Source organism: Ostrinia nubilalis, chromosome 13 (assembly GCF_963855985.1).
Source record: "Ostrinia nubilalis chromosome 13, ilOstNubi1.1, whole genome shotgun sequence".
Lineage (NCBI taxonomy): Eukaryota > Metazoa > Arthropoda > Insecta > Lepidoptera > Crambidae > Ostrinia > Ostrinia nubilalis.
In genome coordinates this window covers 8,151,450-8,179,102 of record NC_087100.1, presented here as the reverse complement: position 1 = coordinate 8,179,102, position 27,653 = coordinate 8,151,450, and the positions used below count along the sequence as shown (strand labels likewise).

The 27,653-nt window shown below is 35.4% G+C and overlaps 2 protein-coding genes across 2 annotated transcripts; one reads left to right on the top strand and one right to left on the bottom strand.

The window, feature by feature from the left end:
• The first annotated feature begins 2,943 nt into the window (after nt 1-2,943).
• On the top strand, nt 2,944-3,834 carry LOC135077157 (cuticle protein 16.5-like). Its single transcript, XM_063971710.1, has 2 exons — nt 2,944-3,049; nt 3,362-3,834. Exons 1-2 carry the CDS (start codon nt 2,993-2,995, stop codon nt 3,743-3,745), a joined length of 441 nt encoding a protein of 146 aa, XP_063827780.1. The 5' UTR covers nt 2,944-2,992; the 3' UTR covers nt 3,746-3,834.
• Nucleotides 3,835-19,376: 15,542 nt separating this feature from the next.
• On the bottom strand, nt 19,377-19,922 carry LOC135077522 (uncharacterized). The gene has a single exon (XM_063972075.1). It carries the CDS (start codon nt 19,866-19,868, stop codon nt 19,422-19,424), a length of 447 nt encoding a protein of 148 aa, XP_063828145.1. The 5' UTR covers nt 19,869-19,922; the 3' UTR covers nt 19,377-19,421.
• Nucleotides 19,923-27,653: the final 7,731 nt, after the last annotated feature.

The following is a 27,653-nucleotide window of genomic DNA, read 5'->3' as shown; positions in this document are numbered from 1 at the left end:
CGAGAGCGCTGACCGGACGATGATGACTGCCGTTGAGAGCTTGCCCTTACTATGTCAGGCGTAGTAGGTGCTACTTGCAGGAATAAAACCACTATTTCACTTGCTGAGACTTCTCGCGTTTATTATTCGCTTCCTTTTCTCAGTTCTTGCTTCTTCAGATCACTTGTTGCTTGGAGCACTTGTTCTCTGAACTGAACAAAACATGCCAGCTGGAGCGGTTCATTCCGTATTTATGGGGAGCGGCTATCTCCATCCCGCTTTCACATGCTATTGCTATCCCTGTCTTCGGGAAATCCACAGTTTTTGCTAATTTTCTCCAACTGGCAGGTAGTTTTACAATGGTTTCTTATTTTCTACAGATGCGTAATTAAATTATCTACATTATACAAAAAGTTTCATCACAAAATTCCCAAAATTGGCGAAGTTATTGACAAAAACCTAAAACGGCTCTCTTTACGGTATTGCCTCGCGCAACGGACCATCCGTGCAAGACAAGGACAAAACATATTGCTATCTCACGCTCTAGAATGTTCGAAGCGAGAGGTCCGATATTTCTGTCTCGTTTCTTCTCTATTTTTTCCTGAACATTCCAGATTTTCCAGAAAAGTGTGAAAGAGAAGCTATTTTGTGGAAGTGAGAGATCAGATAATGCAAGAAAGAGGCCTACCGAGTGAGTAAGCGAGAGAGCCTGATGGTTTTCGCTACGGTATTGCCTTTTTGGCGAAAATTTCATGTTCATTTTCTTAATTACGAAACAGATTAATTAGCTAGTTTGCACTATTTGACATGATGCTGCCAACATTAATCTTGGCTATTATTGACGTCGCTAACACCTATTAAACTAAAACAAGGCATGTTCTTCGGCAAAATTATACCCGATGCTCTGGATTTCCACCATTAAAAAGGTACGTGACACAGTTTCCTACCGTTCCTCAATTAGACCTACATTTAAAAGGCCTACAGAAATAGAGTCGAATGCCATCAAGGGCAATTTCGGTATCGGCTAATAATGCAACGCGGGGCTGGTTTGAAACTGAACGTCTATTTAAAGCCGAATCCTTGACACGGTTGCGCGGGTCATGCCCTTTCGAGCGCTGCCGTCCGCAACTCCCAAGGCTCCCAATAACAAAAATTAGCTGCACTTATTTTGTGGCCGGAACTTCCGGTCTTGTTTTCAGGGTTCCGTAGTCCTGACATGGAACCCTTACAGTTTCGTACTATTTTATTCGAGTAGGGCGCTCCCTACTGAAAATAAAACTATATGACTTGAAAAATATGGAAAAAGTCATGATAACGTGCTTTTTATGAACTTTTAAGGAAAACTAAATAGATTACTTAGGCTGAGTTTCACCGTCTAAATCGTAACTGTAACGGTAATCGTTACTTTTTATATGGAGTTTGACAGATTTTCGAAGTTTGTTAAAGTTAAAGTAGTTTAAGAGTAATAGTTGTTTAACTGATGTATTACAAACTTACCCAATAAAAATTCTTTAGAAGTAAACATCAAAAGTGCCTTTATATGAATGAAGTAAATTTTCCTTTCTTCTCAAATATATTGTGGTAACGACGGGCGACCACGGAACCCTACACTGCGCATGGCACGACACGCACTTGGCCGATTTTATTTTATTTTCATTTGACGACTTTTATTATGTTTTCAGTAAGTAGAGCGCGTGTTGAACATTTATTGTTTACTATAGAATAGTCCATGAAGGAACGTGAACCCCTTTAAGTATAAATGTGGCTTTTAAAAGAGATTATATTGATACTTCGTTGTTTTTTTCTGATAGTCTAGATAGGACTGGTTGCTAAGCTGCTAATGGGGCTTATCTTTTCAAACTCGTTTTTATTGATGTTAAATGTCAGGTGCGTACACTAAACACTATGCGCCTTATTCTTTAAAAAGAGATCAAAGGAAGAAAGCAAAAACGCTTATTTGATGCCAAAAAGTAAAGGTCAGCGCTGGTAGGGCAAAAAAAGAATGAGACATCCTTAAGAGCATTTAACGATTTGTAAGTACTAATTTAATTTATTTATACAAATAAAGATAATTTTGATTTAAACAAAATAAAAGGTATGGTGTCAATAGCTGCATGTAGTTTAATATGCAGGCTCGGCGAAAGCCGTTAGCGTTTTATTACTGAACTGAAAAAGGTGTCAGGGAGAATCATATTCCAGCTAATGAATATGCAAAGGCTCTTTATATGGACGCTTGTGACCGTAGCACCAAAATATCGTATCTGAGGTTATGACATGACCTAGCCCCAGTTGCGAGCGCAGTTTACGATATATAAAACATTAACTACGGATATTCCTGCAATTGCTGCCAAATATGGCTGAAGATTCTATGATTCTAAGAACGTTAAGTATAATTTTTGGATTGATTGGATTGTAATGGATGATTGGTAGAGACTGAAACAGTGAACTCAAACCCCAAATTCGAGGGTAAAGTAATAAATGGTATTTATTCCAGGACTTCCAAGATCAACGTCTTTTATACTTATTTTTATTATTTTATTTAGTACTTCAAAGACTCTACTCATGGTAGGTACCTGTTTAAAAAATTAGCAATTATTATCCGAAATTAGAGTATTTTGGCTATTCCATCTTCGACGATTTATTACCTACCACAAAAAAAGAAGATAATGTTAAACGATTTAGAAGCATGTTTAATGGCTTAAATCTTTGCTTTTATTAGATTATTATCTGAGTCATATGCATTGATTTCGCGGAACGACACCTAAATGGTCGATTTGACATTATCGTTCTCCTAAAATGTAAAGCGATATTTCATTTATTTATTCAGAAAAGTGATCTAGTTTTGGAGATTCACCTTGAAATGGCAACGAAAATTTTAATGTTTTTTGTTAATAATTCCATTTGCCACACAATTTTGGAAATTAAGTCAGTGACGTTTCGGCTGTTAATTTCTAAATGTTGCACTCGTATAGATTTAGATTAGGTCCGGTTTTAGGAACGTATAAAATCTAAAATGAAGATGAGCACATCATCACTTGGTCTTCAACCGTCTACCAAAATGTTCAAGCTGGTAAGTCACCCTTAAACTATACTCTTAAATAAACTATTTATTGATTATAAAGTAGCTACTATGTTTAATTTTTTTTCGCTTTGGTATAATTTGCCTTTCTTCCCTCTTATACAGGTTACTATACAGGGTAGTAGGTATAATACTTTAAATTCGAAAGGACAGTTGTGCAATCCTCATCGAGCAATAGATAGATAATTGTGTTGAGCCACACGCCTAATACAAATAATTAACTTAAAAGCTAAGAAAAGATCATGTGTGTGTATTTTTCAATATGAACATAATCCGTAATAATGCTTAATATTTTGTTTTCAGTTCTGTCTTGCTCTCGTCCTCGGGTTGGCAGCCGCCGCACCCAAACCGAGCGTGATCCAGCCGGTCGTCGCCTACTCGGCTCCTGCTGTGGCTGCCGTGAGCTACCCATCATACAGCGCTCCCGTAGCGTACTCTGCTCCAGTCTACTCCGCCTCAGTTGCCGCCCCTGTCCACTACTCTGCCTCAGTTGCCGCCCCCGTCCACTACTCTGCTTCGGTGGCCGCGCCAGTTGCCTACTCTGCTCCAGTTGCCGCCCAAGTCGCCTACTCTGCCCCAGTTGCCGCCCCCGTCGTCGCCTACTCTGCTCCAGTTGCCGCTCAAGTCGCCTACTCTGCCCCAGCTTATTACTCAAGCGGCTCCTCATTCTTTTTGAAGAAGAAGTGAATAAAATAACTAAACTAAATGATAATAATCATTATGTCAGAATAAACATTGTTATGAACGATTAAACCTTATTCGACTCTTTGAATAAACATATTTTTATTTCAACACTAGTCTATTCAGCGTAAGAAAGTGATTATGACACTTCTATTTAGTGAGGCGCTTCTTTTAAACATAATCGATATTTTTTAGAATCGAGAATATTTTCTTAAGAAATCTAATCGACTTTTTATTTGTTTGATTTTTAATTTTATCTACGAAAAATCAAAATTATATCTACGAATTTTAATTATCTGGATATGGAATAAACGTTATTACACAATAAATCACAAATAATTAAATATTATGCATTTTATTCTATAAAAACAACAAATAACAATGACAAACAACTCGTAGAGAAATCGCATAAAACACAACCGGCCATACAAGGCAAACGCACACGTACTGACTGACCTTTAACCTGCCTGAAAGAATAATTGTGATTCGATGGTGAGATGACCACCATACCGATTATTGATTGGTTGCGATTGTTCTTGTCCATCCCTATGAGCAAAAGTTCCGATTAACGCATTATGCATTTCATGTAATATTTTTTCACAAATTTTAATAAATAATAAACTAATAAGTATTTGAAATTCTTGTTTAGGTTAATTGAGAAAGATTAATAATTGTATTTTGGAAGGATAAAATCACAAAAAAGTGATTGATTTTTACACCTCAATATTTTTATTCTTAGGAAGTTGGATTCATGAAACGAAATGTTTCATCTGTCTAAATCACCATCATAAGTTGAATGAACTATACCTCTCTGATACCTCTATTCGGATAGGCCTAAGTCTATTGATAGGTATAACATTAATTACTCATAATATAAACTTAACCCATTTCGACACAACTGATACTGTAACACCTAAAAACATAAAAGCTAATGAATTACAATTTGACATGAAAAGTTAAAATAACACCACACACGGCCATGGCATAACATTTCATGTCTCTGATAACCAAGAACAAATTGCCTGTGTCAAGCTAGCTAAAGAACTAAAAATAAAAACGGACACTCTTTCTTATGCACGCTGTTAAAATGTAACATAATGCTTTGAATATTTTTAGAACAATCTATGTAAGGTGCTCATTATATTTTAACCGTAATATTAACGATAACCGGTGCTTTTTGTATGTAGTTTGATAGCCTTTTGACGTTTATCAAAGTAAAAGTAAGATGGTGCAACTCAGCCTTAGTATTATTAATTTCGCAGATATTAGGTACCAAAGCTTTGAGGTTATCAACCGGTCGTAAGAACCTACACATGTCACCAATAAGCAACAAACAAATCGAAGATGAAACAATAAACGAGTTACAATTGGCAGTTCAATATCTCAAAGACACTTCTCGTATTGAAATGGAAGTTGTTAATTTGTAACAAACGTCTAGACATAGCAATTGTCACCGAAGTTGATCGGTGCTTGAACTCCTGGTCAATTGTGGCAGGTTACGCACCGTGTAACTCTCGTGACACGACATTTTGGGATATCTTACAAGTGACAGTTCAAATTCCACTGTCCACCGTGTCTCGTTAAACACGCGACATTGGCGAAACCAGTGTGCTTCAAATACGCACCATTGAAGCCATTAAACAGAATAATAATAATAATACAAGTGACAGTTCCCAGAAATACACTAGAGATCACCACGACTTCGCTCACACAAGCATTTATCAATAATCAAGACGTATGCTGCTGCTGTAATGATATTGAATTGGACTGCACTTTGACTAATCAAAGCCCCTACAGCACATAATCCCCACATATGTGTCGATGATTTTCTTACGTTACTGATAACTTTACTACAGTTGAGTTGGATTTTCTATGGAGTTTGACATAATTTTGACGTTTGATATAGTTAAAGCAAGATGCTGCCACGTTTTTTATTTATTTAAATAAAACTTTAACTTCGAATTATTTATTAATTAGTCGGCCGTTTGGTGTAGTGGTTCGGACTACTATGCCGAGAGGTCCGGGTTCGATTCCCGGCCGGGCAGAAATTGAAATGATGAATTTTAATTTCTGTGACGGGTCTGGGTGTTAATATGTTATGTATCTATATTTTACAAAAAAAAATATTTAAGTATGTTTATATCCGTTGTTTAGTAGGTAGTACCCACTAGACTAGAAGCGTAGTGTAAAATGTCTGAGGATATTTATTTATTTATTTTAATTGGCCTTACTTTAATCATAAAAATCACCTAAAGTAACATTTAGCTGTAAGTTTTCCAAAAAATTTTAAAATAAAATAAATAAAATAAAATAATTTATTTATTTCATTTTCATTGCTATATTTAGATAAAAGGTAAGGAAAACTAAACTTTACATAATCTGTAGCTAATTTTAAGTTAATGAATTGAGAATGTTACTAGGTATGCAAAATCACTTGAAACCTATGTTACAGTTAGGCTTTTACATTTACAAATACATTACTTTTTATTTCATTCAAAAATACCCAGTAGTTATGATTTTATAGGCATTCAAAGTTCGCTTAAATATTGAGTTCCGCCGACGGTCACGTGACCCCGCGTGACGTACATTCACAGTGTCCGCTCACTAGAAAACGGATATAAACATACTTAAATACATTTTTTTTTGTAAATACAAACTTATTATACATATTAACACCCAGACCCATCACAGAAATTAAAATTGAACCAAACCCAAACTTGATGCGATTGTGTCATTTTATTGTGAATTACCTTCCAGCTCCATCATTAGACCCTGATTACTATATAGAATTAAAGTACTCATCAATACAAAACGAACGAGCCCAAACTCGATGGATTTAAGTCGTTTTATTGTAGAGTTCCTATGGCCACCTTCCAGCTCCATCATCAGATCAGCTCCATGTCATCATAATATTGTATGGTCATCCAAATCACATGTGTTTGCGAAATTTCAGCTTAATCGGTTGCCTGGAAGTGGTTCTTAATTCAGCTTGCAAGATTCCACCCATACAAATATGAGCCAGTCACTGTAATATGACGTCACGCGCATAAAATGGCGGGCCGGCTGCCGCCCGCACTTTTAAAATTCAATATCTTGGAAACTAATTGACGTATCGAAATAATTCTTTCACGTGTATTTTTTATTTTTAACAGAGAATACAGAAAGCTAAAAAACAAAATTCGTGAACATTCTTCATTATAGCCCGACCAGGAACATAAAAACCCTCGCCATGTTGCGGAAAACTAATGGTACTAATTTCTTTTAATGGCAACAGCAACTGAAAACTTCATTGACATGTCACCTAAGTCACCTTGCATGTCAGTCTATTGCTGTCAAAGTGTAAACAAACTTTATTTTAAATGTACGCAACTGATTTTGTGAATTAAATTGCTAAAATCTTTTTATAGTCGTGAAAGAAAAGTGGTTCACAATGTGTTAAAATATTTGTCGAAGAGAAATACTAAGGGTTCAGACAATATTTTCATTGAATAATGTTTCCGACAAAGGTTGTCAAATTGACTGACATGTTTATCGTATAGTACAGTCCACTATGAAAATTAGCTGTGGTTTGTTTCAACTACCTATTCTAAAATTTTTTGTCACTTTCTGAGTGTTGAATTTTATGGAATTGGGAAAGAAGTACCGAGTTTGAAGCTTGAATATTCAAGTTCTGAATTTGATTATTGATGAATAATAAAATAAATCCTACTTGCTCGATTGGTGGTTTCATTTAATTTATTTAAACCAGGTTACCTATAATAATATGTTTTCGTTAATTTATGAAAATATCAAATTAACCTGTAAACTTGAATCCTGGTACATAAAGTTGGCCTATTAATTTAACACAGGTACGACTGTACTCAGTGTTGCACTATCAAATGCAATTGACGCGCATCTATGCCAGGGTTTTTCTAAGATGTTTTTATAGTATAGATACGTTATACCCGCTCAAGAATGGCAATGCAAAAGAGATACAATTGGACCTCTTGCATTCAGTCGGACATGATCGGTTGCCGCGAACAGCCACGAATGCACTTCCCGATTGCCTTCCTGATTGATTGATAATATGCCTTCGTGTGTTTTTAGTTGATGTACAAATTACACTGCCACTATTATGAACCAGAAAAATGTGTCATTTCATTCGTAAATACAGTTTAATTAGTAAAAAATTAAATTTTAATTTTTATTTAATTTGACAAGGGTTGACGGTTGAATTTGACATGTGAGCTAAAATCAAGAGACCACTGCCAGGGGAAGTTGGGGCGAATATCTATCACTTAAGAACTCTGCATTTAACTCACGGAATTGTTTTTCTCTAGAAAAGAATATTATGTATTATAATTATGTATTCCTGTGTTGACACGTATTCATCCGAAATCGATAAAATCAATGCTATGGCTATTATTACTGTATGATTATAATGATTTATGATCAAACGAAAAAGACTTACTCGAGGAACAAAATTATAGCAGAAACGAATAATAATAATTATTTATTATTATTATTTATCCTTGGAGATTTTTACAATACGCTTCTAGTCCCAAACAAATTTGATGTACCTGTATAAATTTACAGTCTGCTAAATCAAAACTGTGGTTAATCTGAAAAATATGGGCGGACTATGTTTTCCTATCGAGGATTATATTTCAAAGCCTACAGTCAGAAATGCTACTTCCCGATCCCAAAAAGATTGCAATTTGTATAAATAATCGAATTTTAATGTCTTTTTAGGGTTCCGTAGGCAAATTGCAAAAACGGAACCCTTATAGGTTCGTCATGTCTGTCTGTCTGTCTGTAGCTAGCTAGAGAATATTCCACTTTTAATCTCAGGGTACAACCTCATAAATTTTGCACATAAAAATAATCCGGATTTGAAAACTCATTATAAAAGACAAAAAAGGCATAAAAGACTCAAGTTGATATAAGGGAAAATAATAAGTTACGTTTTGTCTTGCTTTTGTTTAAATATTAGTTTGATAGTTCATTCGAAAATACAATTTAGGTTCTCTATATCTGTGAGGTTCACTCTACCCCATTCTCCTTTTCTGTGCAAAATGTCAAAATGAATAGCTGTCATAAAATAGGACTACTTGCGCCATTTTAAAATACAATAATGTAGGCGCATAACGTGTCTATTTATATGATATGTCATTGGGGTTTTTATGTTCCTGTGGGTCTAGTCAAAATGCCATCGCAAACCAATAGGAAGTTTTCACTAATGTCAGTCGCCGCGTCACCAGTAATTCGATTCGATCGGAAAATGGCAGCCAAAATGCACATTGAACCACCAACGACGCGGCGATATAAAAGTTCATTCAAAATCGAATAAAAGTTAAAAAATGTCTATGACTTTGCGATTGTTTTTACTTTTTTGGGCTTTTTTTTTTTAAATTAGTTTCTTCCTTCTTTCTGCTCTCTGTTTACGTCTATGCTTCGCTGTCAAATTAGCTGTCAAAACGACATCGCGATACGGATTTGTCAAAACAGCCTTAGGGTGGGTTGCACCATCTTAGTTTAACTTTGACAAACGTCTAAAATCTGTCAAACTCCATACAAAAAACACCGGTTAACGTCATAGTTACGGTCAAAGTTAGGTGGTGCAACTCACCCTATTGGTTTTCGATATAATCGAAGCTTATCACCGGGGTTTTAGTAATCGCAATGAAAATGGCGGGTGTTGCGATTCGATTCGATTTTGATTGAGTCTTAAATGCATGTTGGCTAAGCCTTTGTATGGGAAATTTCAATCCAGTCTTTCGATTATCGATAGGTAGGGCTTTGCGATTCGATTTTTTGCCGTTTGACTAAGCCTTTTTTGTTATCGACCTCTTTTGCGATTTGTTTATTTGTTTGCGACTGGTTTGCGATGGGTTTGCGATTTTAAAGTGCGTTTTGACTAGACCCACTGGTCAGGCTATACTTCATTTTTACTATTTAGAATTTAGAGGACGTTTCTTGTGATTAATTTAATTCAGTCCATCTCCAGTCCAAATCTGAAAATAGAACAAAGTTAAAGCTTATTTAAGCTACAAGGCCTATTTTAGAAACACACTGGAGGTTTCGGCTGGTTTTATATATGGAAGACCCCTAGAATACCCAAGATGTGGATTAATGCTTTTATTCTGGGGCTTTCAGTTATTTTGGGAGGATGACACACATACAATAATATCTTGGGGAATATCCCACGCAACCTTCTGTTATTGTTCATTTGCAGTGAAATTAGTTACATTTCATTGTTGGGAGAGGTCACTCCTAGAATTTGAGACCAAGAAATCACCAACAAATTAGGTGGAGGTATGGCTTAAAATTTTAGTAGCAGGCTGAATCTGTTTCAACAATTACAAATATTTTAGTGTACAAATTATTCATACACATTTGACTTACCTTGCGTTGCCGTTGGGAATAGTCCCGTTACCTACCTTGCGTTGAAAAAACTACAATAAGTTTTTTCAGTTATCATATTAACATTTGATATTTTCTATTTCTAAGTACATATTATCTAAGTATTAAATTACATAAAAGCACTGATGTTTTTATCTAATAATAACTCGTTCTTTGCATTCGTATCATCATAATGTAATGTAATAAGTCAACATACAGAATATACTATTTTAAGAAAGCTCCAATTTTTACATATTCAGAGACGTCAATGTTGCGTGTGGGCGGGCGACCACATGGGAATTACTTTAGTACAGGCGACAGCACATCAGACTATAACATTTTTGTTGCAATATAGCACTTATTGCAACTACACTAGATGCCGCTTTGGATACCTTGATTTAGATATAGCTTACCTATGCCTATATTTAGATCGAGATAGCTCAGAGCTTTAAAAATTATTATAATATATTTTTGATATTCCTTGATCAAGATGGCCCAGAGCAGACATTTTTTTAAATTGTTTAATTGTGGCTTCGTGGGGCTTGCACATAATTTATAGCCAATAAAATATTCAAACATTGTTGAGCATCCACGCTTCAATTAACCGCCAAGTATTCCGATTTTAATATTATTCTTAGAGTAGAATTTAAAGTTAGTGATATTACTTAACTTACTTAACTTTATTATAATTAACGCAGACAATGAAACCTTTTTACTATGAAGTGAACAACAACAACCTAATTATAACTAGAACTAGATATGGTTGACCGTAATAATACTTGTCTCTGGGGCTCGGACAACTGTAGATATTTCTGTAACTCATTGACTTATTATTAGCACCAATGTTATATTTATAGAATACCTAATGCACTCGAGTATGATAATATTCACTCATACTCAGATAGTTATACTGTTTCTAGTTCTCGATTCCACAAATTAGCCTGGCTACTAAATGCACTTTGTTATACGAGTATTATCTATTACATAATATGACAGTACATTTCTGTGAGTGGTAAGACATTCTCCCAAGGAACGCCACAAATCACAATTTACTTGAGATCGTCAGTCCATTAAGCAGGTGGACGTCTTATGGCCGTTTGCCGTATTTACATATTTTTAAATCACCTTATTCAAGGTAATATTTAAAAATACATCCTATTCAAGTAAATCGATTGGTATAGACTTTTTAAATTCTAATAAGTTTTGAACATCAAAAAAGGCTTCAAAGCATTTATTCAAAGGAAAACTTCTTTTGATAGCTTTTGTGATTATGTTCTTTGTTTATCTAACTTTATACATACCTACACCTCAATAGACGAAAGTTTCAAAAGTGTAGCAGTAATTTCAGTTAAATAGGACGAATTGTAAGTACCTATTCAAACAAATACTCAATACTCAATCGTTTATTGCATAACCACATTAGCACATTCACATTAGGTCTTACAATTTAGGCAGTCATACAATGTGGAGCCAGTTGGGGCACAGCAACTTTAGAAAGGAGACAGAACGACAATCTTAAAAGCTTCCACCAGTGCGGGTCAGTTGCAGCTTGCAGCGCGGCAGTAGGCACACTGAAGGCAGCGGCAGTTTCACAGCAGTTGCAACGTGGGCATATATCATATACATACTCGTATAAGTTAGTAATTCCATAAGATCAAGGCTCTAAGCATAATTATTTATGGTCTAGAGTTGCCAATTGACGCTTTACAGGGAAAGCATCAGTACTTAGCAGTGTATTTTTACTGACTGTTGGTTCCCGAAAAAGTTATGTTTCACGTCTTTATTCTTTCAAATTGTTCGGCACGTGAACAAAAACATAAAAAATGTTTAAACGTGAATCTTAAAGGTCATTCAATCAGTTGTGTGTAGGGTTTCTGATTTCTCGACTTATTTTTTTTCTCGAGTTTCGGGAATTCTCGAGGCCAAAGTCTCGAGTTTTCTCGGGTCTCGAGTCTTTTAATTAAAACTGTTGAAATCGGTTGAAATTTAATAAAAACACGGGTTTTTATTAATGTTATAATGTGTCTGGGCTATAATCAATAATACTGTAAAGTTTCAACAAAATCCGTTCAGTAGTTTTTGCGTGAAAGAGTAACAAACATCCAGATATCCACACAAACTTTCGCATTTATAATATTAGTAGGATAAAATTATAACTTAGTAATTAACTAAAGGAACAAAAGTCATAAAGTCGCGTGTACTTTAAGGATTAATAACAATAAATATCTAGAGCTCCAATTGAATCACTTGTTTTCCAAAGAACACAAGTCCAAATTAATTGAAAAATTACGATAATAAACCTACATTTACAAAAAAAAAACACTTTTTAATAAATTTTTAAACTTAAAGATAACGACTTGAATAAACGTATTTACGAGTACCTAAAATGACAGACAGTTAACAAAAAAATGTCAGTCTTTAAATCAGTCAGTTATACAAACATAATAAAATATAGCATACTCGTAGGTGAACATTATTAGTTTCGGTTAAGATCATTACTTGCAAATCAAATTAGTTAAAAAAAAAAACATACGGGTCGAATTGAGAACCTCCTCCTTTTTTGAAGTCGGTTGAAAAGGAAAGACTAGGCCAGTCTAAACGCAACGTTAACCTATTTAATAATTAAAAACTTACTTTTGTCTAAGAAAATAGGCTTTCAAGAATATTAAAGCTTCAAAATCGAAACTCGAGAATTCTCGAGCTCCGGTGATTTTTTTCTCGTCTCGAATGAAGCCAAATTTCTCGAGTTTTCTCGAGTTCGAGAAAGCTCGAGCAGAAACCCTAGTTGTGTGTCGTAACTGGTAATTTCAATTGAATGGCAAGAAAAATGTTTTACTATTTGCGGTCACGTTCCTCACCACGCAAGAGTGGCGGTCGTTCCGTGAACTTGACGTTGGACTTAAGCAGTTTTCCATTAAAAAATGTGGAAGAGAGAAGGATGTTTGGTAAGGTTTTGTAACTGCGGCGGCCGTCACGTTAACGGCCACGCAAACGACGCTGTCTCGTCTTATACTAAAAATAACCGTTGTAGACTTTTTATTTACTTTTTTCCTCGGTTCTTAATTTGAGATTTCCTAAGCCGTTACGTGGGCAGTTCCCTAATGAGGATATAATTACGGGCCTGTATATGATATTGTTACTCAATTAGTCTGGTTAAGCTGCGATGTTATTTTTAAAGTTAAAGCACGGAAGTGCGGCTGCGCTAGTCTTTGTTCACTCACAACAATGCCAGCTGAAGTGTGATGAGCTTGAGTAGGTATAGAGAATGAATGTTAAGTGTATGTAGTGAATTATAATCATTTTGGATTACCAAAAGTGGTACATATTACTGTATTCTGTCTAATTCGTACAGCCTTAATCAAAAAGTTTACTAAAGCAGGAATAGATAATATATGGACTATTTCATAGAATGTAGTTCAGTAAAGTAGACTTCTACTAATCCACTGGGACCGGAACGGATCCAAACTTTCTTGTAATCATTATCACCAAATACCTGGGGTCAACGACACTTTTACACGAGAAGAGGAAGTCATTGATGAGAAACGGCTGATAGTTTGTTACTTTAAATAAACAGAGAAGCTTTCTGTGAAGCTAAATTGGGAAATGGGTAAATGGAAAGCCAACAAAGGTAGGTAGTCATTTGATTACCATAACAAGACAATATTAAGTAACGTTTTGCGTCTTGTTTCATTGTGTTTATGTTTACTTTACTTACAAGAGACACTTATCAAGGTCATTATAGTTTTATTACTTACTTAAATTTCTTCTCTTTATCATGTTTTTCTTAAATTATTATTGTTGGAACAATGTTTCCTCCATTGTTGACTCAAATGTTTTAAAAGTGACCATCATAATATTACTATTGTTGGAAGGATTAACTTTTAACACGTTTCATATTCATTCATATTTCATCCTACTAATATTACTCGTATAAATGCGAGAGTTTGGATGTCTGGATGTCTGGATGGATGTATGTTTGTTACTCTTTCACGCAAAAACTACCGAACGGATTTTGATGAAACTTTACAGTATTATTTTTTATAACCCAGAATAACATATAGGCTATAATTTATGACGATATGTGACAAACTAAATTTCACACGGGTGAAGCCGCGGGCAAAAGCTAGTAATGTATAAAAATATCACAAAATGTGTAGGTGTGTCAGCTGTGTCAAAAATTTTACCTTTTTTAAATATTTTCCTTAAGTGGTTACTAAAAATAACGTTCAAACCTCATTACATTGTAGGCGTGTAGGATTTTTCCTACTCTACTTTTAGCTGCATATGAAAATAATAGAGAAAATGTGAGTCTACACGTGACTAGGAGAACCCCAGTGAGTCAAGAAAAACGAGTTTGTTGCAGCGCTCAAACTATGTAGAAAACTATCGAAGACTTAACGATATTTTTTATAATATTTCTAAAACGAATATTGTATATTAATCAAAGTGAAATTAGTTTCTGCCTACTCCTTGACATTTACGGTAGATAGCTAGTTTTTTCTGTGCAGTGAACTGGCTGACAAGTCAATTACTTAAACTAACAAAGCTAAGCAAAAATTTATCAATGATAAATTTTTCAGAACTTGCTCTATCGGTAAAGTAAAGCTTATTACCAAATACCTCTCTAATATTTTAATTCTATCAGTTTATAATGATATCCAATATAGATAATACGTCGTCTTTTCACGTATGGTGATTACTATGGCATTACAAATTGATCTGCAGGTTTCTACGAGTGACAAAGGTGACCGAGTTTATTCTGCCACTTCTTCTCTGCACCAACCCATATGTTGTCCCGAACTGGTGGTAGGGCAAGCTATATTTAGGACGTGTATAAGCGCCCTAGAAAGGGCCTAAGTACTATAAAGTCCAAGTCGAAAGTCAAACTTTCTTTATTTGCATAGACTATTATTAGTGCTTACAAATCGTCAAATATTTTGCTCTTAAGAAGTCTCTACATGTCTCATAATCTTTTTACCCTACCAGCGCTTTGAGACCAACATTTGGCAAGTGCTGAGAAGAAGCGCTAAAAAACTAAACTAAATCTTAAACTTTGATTTTGAGTATAAACCGGAAGTATCATAGAATAGTTTGGGAACCGATGACTGGTCACGGGGTAGTCCCTTGCGGCAGCCCTCGTGGAGCAAGTCGGAAACGTGCGCCCCACTACAACTAAAAAACTTTATGTAAGTGTCTCATAGAACAACATCTGTACAGCCACATGCTTGCTAAAGTCTACAGACTATAGTCTGTGCCTATAAATGGAAATTAGATTGTCTACATTCTCGGTTAACAATGTTTCTAATTATACCCCACGTCTCTTTGAAATACTTTGTTGTGATACAATCTGATAACATGCGTTAATACTATTACAAAGTAACGTAAGTAATCTAATACTGCTATGCTATTTTAAGAACATTGTTATGATGAAAGTTAAATACTCGTAATATTATGTACCTACTAAATTAAGCTAAACTTTATGTCACAACATAAGGCCAGTAAAATCCTTGTTCTCAGTGAATATTTCATATTCGAATTATGCTGCTTTATAGTATTTTTTTTTGTATTTACCATTTCAGGTGATTATTTACGTTAAGTTAACCTTCAATAAAATTTGCCAATAGCTCAATTTCGGATTACGCAACAACGTGAATATCTTATTCCAAAATTATAAGACAGAGATGATTCTGCTCAATTTATACGACGCAATTTTAACGACAGTATTTGGATTACGACTTGATTCGAGTGGGTATTTATTGTTTGGGTGATATTGACAAAATTCGGCTTTTATATGAGCCTATGTTTAATTTGTTGACGCCAGAGTCCACCATTCAAGTAGATAAATAGAAGATTTGCTCAGACGGGTGAACACGCCCGCGCAATCTACGTCGTATTTCGGGCAGCCTTCGAGCTGGCAAAAGAAGACGCCATACTCGGATTACCCCTCTTGATTTACTAGATGACTGACCATAATCTATTAAGAACAGGTTGTTAATTATTTATGTTTACAAATTACTAATAGTCCCGTTAGCCCCTCGTAGGTACTAAGCTAAATAATAAGCTTGTTCACGAGTGAGATCACCACAATAGTCGAGCGGCAGCGTGCTTAATTAGTGCATTAGTGTGATTTTTGAATGAAGTTGTTGGTGGACTGATTTATTTATTACACATGAATAGGAATAACAATAAGAAGCAAAGTCGCAACTTACGTTAGCTTAGCATTACAAAAGCACTCGTATCTCGTTCATAAATGTTTTATCAATTACTTGATACGAGTTTACACTCGTTAGGAGTTAATTTATGGGCTTTTTTGAACGATATCGACTCCAATAGGCTGTCTCGAAGTGCCGTAGTAAATAACTACGTCGTAGATTCAGCTACGCAGCTACGGCACTCTCTAATTTTTTATACATGAATAAATGTAGAACGTGTATCACTCATCTTTATTAATGCTCTAAAGCGTGGCTCCAGATTTAATCGCGTGGGAGTTAGATCCTAATTGATCTATGAAGATTATGAATAGCGTTAAATTATGTAAACATCAGAAGTAAACACATTAAGGCTGAGTTCCACCAATTAACTTTGACCGTAACTATGACGATAACCGGTGTTTTTTGTATGGAGCTTGACAGATTTTTGACGTTTGTCAAAGTTAAAGTAAGATGGTGCAACCCAGCCTTAGTATAGGAAAGTTACGAAGTCTTTCATTAAGAGATCTAGTCAGAAAAGAGATCCATCAAAAAGTACTATCATGCGTCTAGTAATCTGAAAACAAATGACTAAAAACGCTATTTGGGCATTCATAGCTGTCACAAAATTAAAAATTGAGTTACCAGTAGATGCCAAATGCCCTTAGTATGCTATATGCCCATTACTGGTATCTATTCTGCGGGCACCTGTCTTTATGGAAAACATTGGAGGCCTTTGTTCAGCAGTGGACGGACGTCTTTCGATTGAAACGAAGACAAATAATGTTGATTCGTTTCATCGGTCAGTAGATAATTAAATACATATTAATAACTTAATTAAATTAATAATAGAAACTTAATTCCTACTACAAGAGAGCTTGACACATACTACCAACATTGCGTGGAGATCGATCACTGATGAGGAGGTTTATGTTCGAAAGCGCTGCGTAGGAAGCTCATCTTCTTCATGGATGGCCGACTTTAATAAGGTTACATCCATCAGGCTGAATGGTAATGATGATGACAAATCACACATTTAAGAAAGCGCCAAACACACGCCTCAAACCTATTACGAATATTATTCCACTGAAAGACCTAAATTCACTCAAAGTATTTTTAAGTGTAAGCCATTGTGAAGACAAAAATAAACTTGTTTGGCTTTTGTGCTCTGTCGCTTCCCATCTTAAGTACTTTCAGCGTAATGACTGTAAACAGATACAGTTGACATTCTTTCAGAAGAAAATTCCTTTTTATACCGGGATGAAAATACATTGTTTTTTGGATTTTCTTTTTTTATCTGTCACCAGAACTACATTAGTTACGCCCGTATTCACACAAACGATACTTGCTTAAGTGAAGCAGCAAATCGAACGTATAGCGTTGAATAGACCTCTGTGATTGGTTTATGTGTCACCCTGTGCGTCCACGCGCACTGTGAGACCTCATAGTAATGTTTGTGAATACGGGCGTAAGCCTCTAGGTTCAGAAGTGACGACTTTCGGCACACGCGGTAATGTCAAAAACATTGATTTAACTTACTACTATTGAGGTATATAGTTAATTGTGTTATTACGGGTAAAAAAGAACGATAAGTTGGTTTGAATAACTAGTAATCATTTTATCAATAGACACCAAATTAGGCTTGTTATGAAGATTGTATACGCAAAAACATGTCTGAGTTGTTTGTATGGAAAATTGTGTCTGGCTTCCACGGATGACCAATTTTATTGGAATTGGCTAGGTCGTGGTCTCAAATCACGATTGATAGCTATGATTATTCCTTTTATAAAAACGTATCTAACATATTACGGGTTTTCAGATGGGCGTCTACTATGAAATACTGGTTTTTACATTTTCAGAACCTTAATTTATATGTATAAACCCTTTCGTCTAACATCACCCTGCCACGATATATTTTTAGTTGAATGAAGTGGTTAAATTCCATTGTGAATTATTTTTGGTAATACATCGACCTGTATTACGTTTAATACCTTTATTAATAATATGACGTTTCTTAGAAAACTACGGTGTCCTACTCTTGTAACAAAGAAATTAGAAAATAAACCCTTTTCTTCTTTAAGAAATACTTGGTCTGCGATTGAATACAAAATATCCTACGAAAAAGTGAATAAACATAATAACTTCAAAGATATTTCTCTATTCTAATATCAAAGAGCCCGGAGGTATAATTTGTTTACCTACTTAGTTTGATTTTCTGTTTTGTCGCTGTATGTGAGAGAAATTTTCCATACGAGGGGTGTGTATTTTAGGATCATTATGAGGCGAAATGTAGTTATAAGTAGGTAAATAGGTATTCGTAGCTTTCTTTTGATCGCGTTGGAAGCTTTTGTGTTACAATATAATTGAATGCGCACCCAAAACTTTCATAGCGATGCTTTGGTAATGTTTTGATAAGTTAATAAATGTCACAATACTTGTACTAATTAAAAAAATATTGACGCCAAAACCGTTACGGTTAAAAATATCTAAAATAAACAGAACTACCGCTAATAAAAAAACAAATGACGTATTTCGGTGTCCAGCAATTGAAAGTTCAGTAGAAATAAAAGTTATATAAATGTATACATTTTTCGGCGTTTCCTTCGTGCGTCACAGGGAAGCCTTGTCACGGCTATTTCACCTTTAGCCCTTTAGTGGCGCGGCGTGACTTGGGGATCACGGGTCCCAGCTGCTTGTGGCACCATTTCGGGCTTTGATTTCCTATTAAATGAACTACAACAAAAACACCATTAGCCTTTATGTAGGTTGAGGCGTAGGTACTGTTTTATGATTAAAGTGCAAGATTACAAGGTACATGTAAGTACCTACACATATTGGAAAGGTGTTCATTAATGGAAGTTATAGATTTTTAAACTTCTTGATTAAATTATTATGTTGATTAATTTTTAAAGGCTCGATTTTACTTGTAAAATAAATTAACTTCATTAACCTTATTGAATGCAACAATGCAATGTGTTGACAGTGTCGTTGTTAACTTGAATGTAGAAATCCTTCTAAGAAAGATAACCTTGAAAGTAGTTTGCACGATTGAAAAGAAAGACAAAAGATTGGTAAACCTACGATTTATTGCATTTCATATTTACACAGGTTTTTCAGTAGTGAAGGTAGGGAGCGGCGTATGTGAGGTGGGAACCGTAGTAGGCACCGTATGGGGTACCGATGGGGGTTGAGTAGGCGATCGGGGCTGAGGCGATCACGGGACTGGACAGTGCAACGCGGGCCACGGGGGCAACGGGGGCCACGGCAGCAATTAGCGGAGCGGAGCGCTTCTTCAGGAGGTGGATTCCGCCGAAAGCCTTAGTGTTGTAGTGAGCAGCGCGGTCCAGGTTGACGTCCAAGGTGTCCAAAGGCCTGCCGTCAGCACCCAAGATGTTGGCGGGCTGCCCAGGGGCCAGGGAGAGAGGCCCACGGTAGTTGTTGGGCGCGATGATGGGCGCACTGTAGGCGATGGCGCCGTAGGCAGCGTAGGGGGAGTAAGCAGAGATAATGCCAGCAGACGCGGCGGCCATCAGGCAGGACAACACCACCAGCTTCATCATTTTGTAAGTGGTCTGTGTTGCTTTGTGAACTCAGAAGAACTGATGCTGTTGGGATGTCGCGATCGGTTTATATACTAGTTTAATTACATTGTACTGGGCGACGCCGGAAGACACCGCGGCCCTGAAAGGACAACTTTTGCGCACAGTAAAAGTTCACATATTTACTCGGGCGTTCTTTTTCTTTGTAGAGCGATTTTAAAGAGCAAATCGATATAAATATAACGTGTGTAGGAATGTTAAATATATGCCTGTTGTGTCTTCCTTAATACTTAAATATAATATTATTTAATCCAGAACGTTGAATTCGTCATAATATAACCTTATTATGCTAATTTTCAGCACATAATATTAGCCTAACATATTTTCCCAAAGCCGTACCTACTCGTATTAGAGCTACACGAGTTACCAGTATTTGGTTTGATATGCCGTCATCTGTACTTAACGTTGTTATTCTAAATTAAGCAGTCGTAATTATACACAATACATAATATTTGCCATTCGTACCCCGCTAAGTGTTTCGTCATGCATTTACATTGCTTGATTAGATAGACAGTTTCCGTGAAAACTGCGAGTATTCTAATTTTAGCGCCAGAGTGGGAGTATCCTTTTATTACAGCATGTACTTGTACAAACTACGATGTTGCTACAACGAATCTTCTGTAGCTCTAGCACGAAAAACTTTCGACTTCGAATCGTTTGCGTATTTGACAAAATTCGACACCAGCCTTCGAATTCAACGTTAACGTGACGATTTCTATTGTCAAAATTATTTTCGTGCTATCATTTATCATACTAATTTCACTTTAAGTCACGTTCACAAAGGCGCTGTTTAAGTTTTCATACTAACGCCCGTATTCACAAACATTACAATGAGGTCTAACAGTGCGCGTGGTCGCACAGGGTGACACATGAACCAATCACAGAGCTCTATTCAACGCTGTGCATTCAATTTGCTGCTTCACTTATGCAAGCTTCGTTTGTGAATACGGGTGTAAATCTTTTGATGGCGATTCGAATACGTAAACGATTCGAAGTCGGAAGTTTTTCATGCTAGAGGTTCTGTACACGTGGTACTAACGAAACGGATAAGCGTAAGATTTCATTAAAACTGACTTCCCACACATAGCCTATGTAAGACTGAAATAAAACGGGAGGGTATAAACATAAACATGATATAATTTTTTAAGGCACAAGGTTTTATTCTATATACAATTTCGTTATTTCTACACACTTTCTTATTGTCTAAAGTAAATGAAGAAAAATATAAACAGTTTTAATTTGGAATGATTTAATTGTTGAAAGATTTACATCATAGCATTTATATTTTTGTTTCATACTCGTACCTTTGTCATGTCTAAGCTGCTGAAAGAATTTTAATTATGCTGGTGTAGATGTAAATTGAACTTCTTCAAAAAATAATAATATAATATAGGTAGGCATTTGTACAGAGTAAAAAAAAAAAACTAATAAAAGGCTTCGATAACAAAGTTTTAAACTTTTTTATATAAGAATCTCATTTGTTTTCAGATTTTCAGTACAGTTATAGATACCCTTAAACCTTTAAACAATATCCAAATTGATTGAAATAGTGACATTTGCCCTTAATTGATCACGAGGCGATTGCAGCCAGTCATACTACGAAACTAATTGGAAGTTTACACGTCGTTGAAGTGCCGGTCGCGTGACGCCGATCAAGTCACGTGAACTTGAAGTAAACAAATTAATTTAAATCGATCCAGAAAGTCTCTTTCCTACGCCTTCCCTAACAACTTTTAATAAGGAATATCACAAAGGAACTTCCAGACTTTTTGGCAAAAGTTTCGTTTCTTTCATCTTAATTTTGTTTGTTATGTAAGTGTACCCTTGGCGTAAATATTTGCTAGTCTTTGATTATCGTATCGTAAAAAATAATAAAATTTTCATAGTGGAGTACAGGTTTAAAGTTCAACGTCTTATAAAAGGGTCATTCCACAAAAATATGTCAACTCTTAGTCCGCGCCACATTTCACATGAAATATTTGTTAATATTTTAGTCCAAAATTGTTAAATAACAGATCGCAATGTGCTTTATTCATCACTCATTTATATTTTTTGAAACTATTTTTAAAACATCGTAAATTCCTTTTGAATGACCCAAAACGTCATTCCCTAGGCATGTCCGTACTCCTAAAGTTTGTGTTTTGGGACCCACATTTATAAAAACATCAACTTTATCCTTTGTTTTAATTAACGAATAATCTATTTAAATGTATATTACACCAAATTCTATTAATATTTTGCGGTTTCAATAAACAATAATTTGATTTTCTTTAGTTGAAAAAGAGTCTACAGCTTTTAGCGTCATTCCCTCGCCACGCACTGATTTTATAATATTGCGCTTTAATATGTATTTAGAGTGAATGACATTTAGTTGAGTTTAAAGTACGATACGAAGTTATCCTCAGACCATACTGGCTTTGCGGTATCCGTTTTTTGAATTAGTGCAAACGTGCCAGTTGTTGCGGAAACATGTGTTAATCCAGTCACTTCGTCAGTCCCTAGTTGAGTAGCTTTATTGATTACAATAAGAAATTGTACATAATTTAATTAGTATTTACTTGTGGTTTTTTGGCTATTTTCGGCACATCGTATTAAGCATCTTATAATATAAAGTTAATCTGCATTTGTGTTAAGTTTTACTCCAAATCGTCAGTCCCTAGAGCGTCAGGCCCTAGCTTTAAACGGCACTTGGGACTAAATTACTAGTTAGGGAATGATGTTTTTTATATAGTGATAATAACAAAACAACTACATTATGTATATTAAGTTATCTATAAATGTTAAGGTTATAAGTTTTATACTTTATTAGAAGTCATATAGGAGTAATGTAGTATGAAAAAATTTAAAATTATAAATTTCTCCTAAAATAAAGCATAAAGTGACTGGCCCTTTTAGACATAACATAATTAATTAATAAACTATAATTTACACTAATAAAGTATTCAAAAGCATCTTAAAAAAGTTACGGACAAAATGACGTCGAAAATATACAGATTTTTATGGAATGACCCAAAAAGATACGCTTATCGTAGCGTTGATAATAATATGTATCTCTATATCAACTTAACTTAAACAAAAAAAATTCAAGCAACGAATTTAGTATTTACTTACTCGTATATAAAGTTACAAATAGAGCTATCATTAAGTAGAAACTTAAGTTTCCCATTTCTAACCAGTCAGCATGTAAGAGTTCATTGTTCTGGTTGTTTAAATATACTTACAATCCACTGTACAAACATTTGTCTCCATTATTGAAGTGATAATAACCCCTCAGTAAAGGGTAAGTAAACGTACTTACTCGACAAATTCTTTATTTCAATAAATATCAACTTGTCCTAATTTTATATGATTTTTCTTACTGATTTACTAATGGTTAAATTATTATAGGTACTACGTTATTTTATAAAGGGTAATAGATATTTAAGCTCTTCCTCAATGTTTATAGTAAAACTAAAGTTATATTTAGAAATAATCTTTTCGACATTGACTCAGATTTCATACATACTGAAAGGTCAGTTTACAAAAACCTCTGCAAACAAAGCCCGAACAGGCCGGTAATTTTTATAAAAAACTTAAAGCTACTACTAAACTACTATACTTAGGACTGGTTTTTTAATCATCGAATAACTTTTAGAATAAAATTGACATTTTGACATATTTCTCATACAGAAACTGTCAATATGCCAAACTTATTCTTCACTTAAAAGTTATCCGCTGATTGAAAAATCAGCCCTTACAGTGGTAGTATTTTGGTGTGTTCATTTTTGGCCCTATTTGTTGAGGCTCTTACGTGTTGGTTGACCAGATAGATATTCAAATTACAAAGTCAAAACTCTCAAACAATTTTCCGGGAATACTAGTAAGATATCATCAAAGTCTAAAAATACAGGAGACTGTGACCATCGTAATGAAAATAATATAAAAAATTGAAGAATTTTTCAGTAATAAATTGACCACCTAAACTTTTTGTTGTAAAAATGTCATAGGAGGATATAGGAATCACCATGCAGTGTCTTAATACCTAAATACAGGAGATTGTGACCATCAGTGATGAAAATCATGTTTCAGTAAAGAATTGACCATCTAAACTTTTTATCGTAAAAAAAGCTTCGTTGCATCAGGACAGGTAAGGTGACGTGTCATTAGCAGTGAAGGTAGACCTTTGTTTCAGCACTACCTTCGAAGGTCCTCAATCGGCGGAAGTACGTCATCGGAGGCGTATCCTGGCCTTGCAGAATCGGGTCACGGCGCAACACGTATTTGCACGTTTCAGCAAAAGCCTGCTACTTCACAAGTGGGGTACACGCACAAATTAACGTGTAAATAAAAGTGAAAATGCTGCTGGGATAAAAGTACAGAATATTTTTGGAACAAACATTTTTAGTTCATTAAATTAAGGTTTATCAGCTCTTCATACAGTTATCTCGATAGAAATAGCGTGCAAAGGTAAAAGCTTTTTATAAAAGCTTTAAGGACTTATTCGAAAACACATTATTCTAATGCTGTAAAACATCATGTATGAAAAGGATAATGTGCATTACAAAATATCTTGTTAAATATGTTTGTAATGCACATTAAACTTTACCTTGCCTTACTAAAAGATAACAGAGCGTTCCCAGAAACTGTTTACTTATTACGCAGTTTCAAATAACTTGTAGTAATTTAATAACTATGTAATGGTTTTAATATTAAGCAACTAACGAAAGCAGGGGTTAATGAAATCGTTGGAGAAACAGTAAATATTTTGTAGTCTAATAAAATGTTTGATATTTTAAAATTTAAAAATATTTTTGCACCTAATATTTTTGGACCAGTTAACAAGTAGAAATAATGAAACATATTGAAAAATTATATTTATTTATTTATTTTAAATATTTGTTTTCATTCACATTTGCAATGCTATCTTTATTTACTATGGGAACATCGTTTGACCTAGTTAACGTTAGTTAGCACCAATCGACCTATTCATTCATCATTCACGGCGGGGGCCGCGGGGGGTCCAAGGCTCATACTCTATGACGTCACAACTCGGCTTAAAAATCAAACCCCCACCCCGGGTAAACCAGCTGCAGTCCTTTCTCATGACCTACTGACCCAAAATGGATTTCCAGTGACGTAGGCACATGTACAACCCCTCAAACAGGTACCGCCGTCGGACCTCCAGTATTGCTTAGGCGAGAGGATAAACAACGAGGAGGTCTGTCTGTTGCGTTTTCAATGGAACCTTCTACGTTAGCAGGAGTAGCAACATTTCCATGTGTGGGTCTGAATGCCATGCGTTAGTGTGCAACGGCCATGGCTGGGCTGAATTTAAACTGCCTTCCACCCCCCAACCTTCGGCGGTTTGTTGCGAATAGACCTTGATATTACGGACTTCTGTTATGTTTCACAAATTGAGTCCAATATTAGCATTGTTAGGTGCCTGAATAACGGCCGAGGCCTGCTATTAATAGACCTCTCAACCGCATGTTTTGATGTGACAAGTAATGTTCCTGCATACTAGTATAATGTGACGTTCATTTATAGATTTGATTTTTGGATATGACTCAGCTGTCATAAGCAGTAGTAGAAGGCTATTATGAACACATTTACGAACATGTTACAACTTAAATAGTTCTATGTAGCTAATATTTTCCATCGTGTAATCTCTGTGAAGCAACTGAAAGATAAGTTACATTGGATTTAATGTATCGTATAGGTATGCATTCACACAAAAAATGTGGTTGTTTGAGGTCAGGCGTAACTTAAGATTGTCGTACTTGGTCGTACTGTAGTAGTTTCTTTAACATAATTCCCATTTTACATAGTGTCAATATCAGACTTAAATTTGCTTTGGCCATGCTATCGAACTGATATAGAAGTCGTTAAAACCAAAGTCATGGCGCTCTATCTAAAGTTGAAGAGGGGAACTTTTGGCTTACCTTCATTTTTTGTCCTGGACGGGGAAGGCACTTAGCTCAGGGTCATGACTTAGGATGTCTTTGAGACCTACGATGGGGATATATTATTACGTATGGATGAAATACAAACAAGGGTGAAAAATCCCTTAACTTTATGTTGGTAAAGTCAACGTGCGCGCCGTTTGCGAAGATTGGAAGCAACCTGACCCGCATTGATTACAATAATTTATCAACACGCCAAGGGGTTCAGTGTGTCGGCACACGAGTCTCCTTTAGTGACTGTTTCCACTGTTTTGACAGTGACATCTTTATGTAAAAATAAATATGTTAACTAAAACACAAATTACCTATATTAAAAAAGTGTTATCTAAAGAAAGATTTGATAAATGACTTGATAGGGACTGCAATACAGCCTTAAGTCTACTTTGCAGGCCGTAATATGTTTTTTTTTCGGACAATATGGTATATTCAAGTATGCTATGCTCTGGGTCATCATTACATGACATCGTGAGAATACCACCTCAAAAATCGAACTCATCTATCACAACTCAATGGTTTATTACATATTTTTGGGTGGTATCTATGTACCTACCTAGAAAACGAACGAAAGTAAGTGATTTTTCTATTAAAGGCAAAATAAAATTCTATCAGCCATTAAAAGTTGGAGCCTAGATTTCTTGTATCAGTGTTTCAAGATCCTTTAGTTCTAGTAACAATCAATAGTTAAGAAAGAACTTATTGGATGAAATCGTGACGTTTAAACAATGAAAACTTTTCCCATGGCCTCGTTCGGCCGTCGAACTTATCAGGGAGCTTTTATTTTCATATAATTTACATCTGAGCCATTCTAGAAGCCCGGAACATTATGTGAATTATGTCTTAAATGACAGGGTTGTTCTAACGCGTGCAGGCAGGAATTTACATAATATTATTCTATTTACCTACGTCATCATAATATGATGATGTTTTATTTAGAAAAGTGCATTCATTAATCTTCTTAATTAGTGGAAGTGATTAGCGAAATTGTTTGGGAATTCTAAATAGTGGTAGTTTTTGACTCGCGTCTGAGTGGTCTGAGTTTGGTAATGCAAAAGTCTATCCACTTTTGCATATTGAGTCGGTTATTTGTACATTTTGATAGCGGTATTTTGCAAGCTTAATATTATAAGACGATTCCAAGAAACAATTTAACATATAAATCCCTTGGGGTAAGCAATATAAAAATATCAAAATAAGGATAACACACAGAGCCGAGCGATAAATCTATCAAAATAAATAAGCCCCGTTCCGGAATGGGCTTTTACAAAATGGAGGAGGGCATATGTTGGAGTTCTATAAAGGGCCTGGCCTTTTCCGGTGTCAGCCTCCGCTCGATAGATGCATCGGTCGTTCACCTTTCCCCTCCCTGTCCAACTTTCAGCTGGCATCTAGGTCTACTGCCCTATAAATACGATATGCGCCTCACCGCATTGCAGCCATTGCTATTTTGTGCCTGCTAATTGGCAGCTGCAGAGGCCATTGTTTTCTGCTTAGCTCAAGGTGGTGTTAAACTTTTGTATCTGTTCAGGTCACGTTTTACAAGTCTGATTATTCAAGTAAATCTAATTGATTTAACCCAAATAAAACACCCACGTAAATCTCTAAAGTATCGGATCCTTACTTTTGAGTTTTTTTATGGAAGTTCACCTTTGTCACGTTAACTAAGATAAGTAACGTCGGATTTATTTTAAGATCAAAGACTTTGTTAGCGAAGTTACGTGAAAAGTTAAAAATAACTTTTGATTGTAATTATAAATCCGTGATTATAATTGTTTTTAAAAGTTAGATAGGGTACTGGCACTAGTAG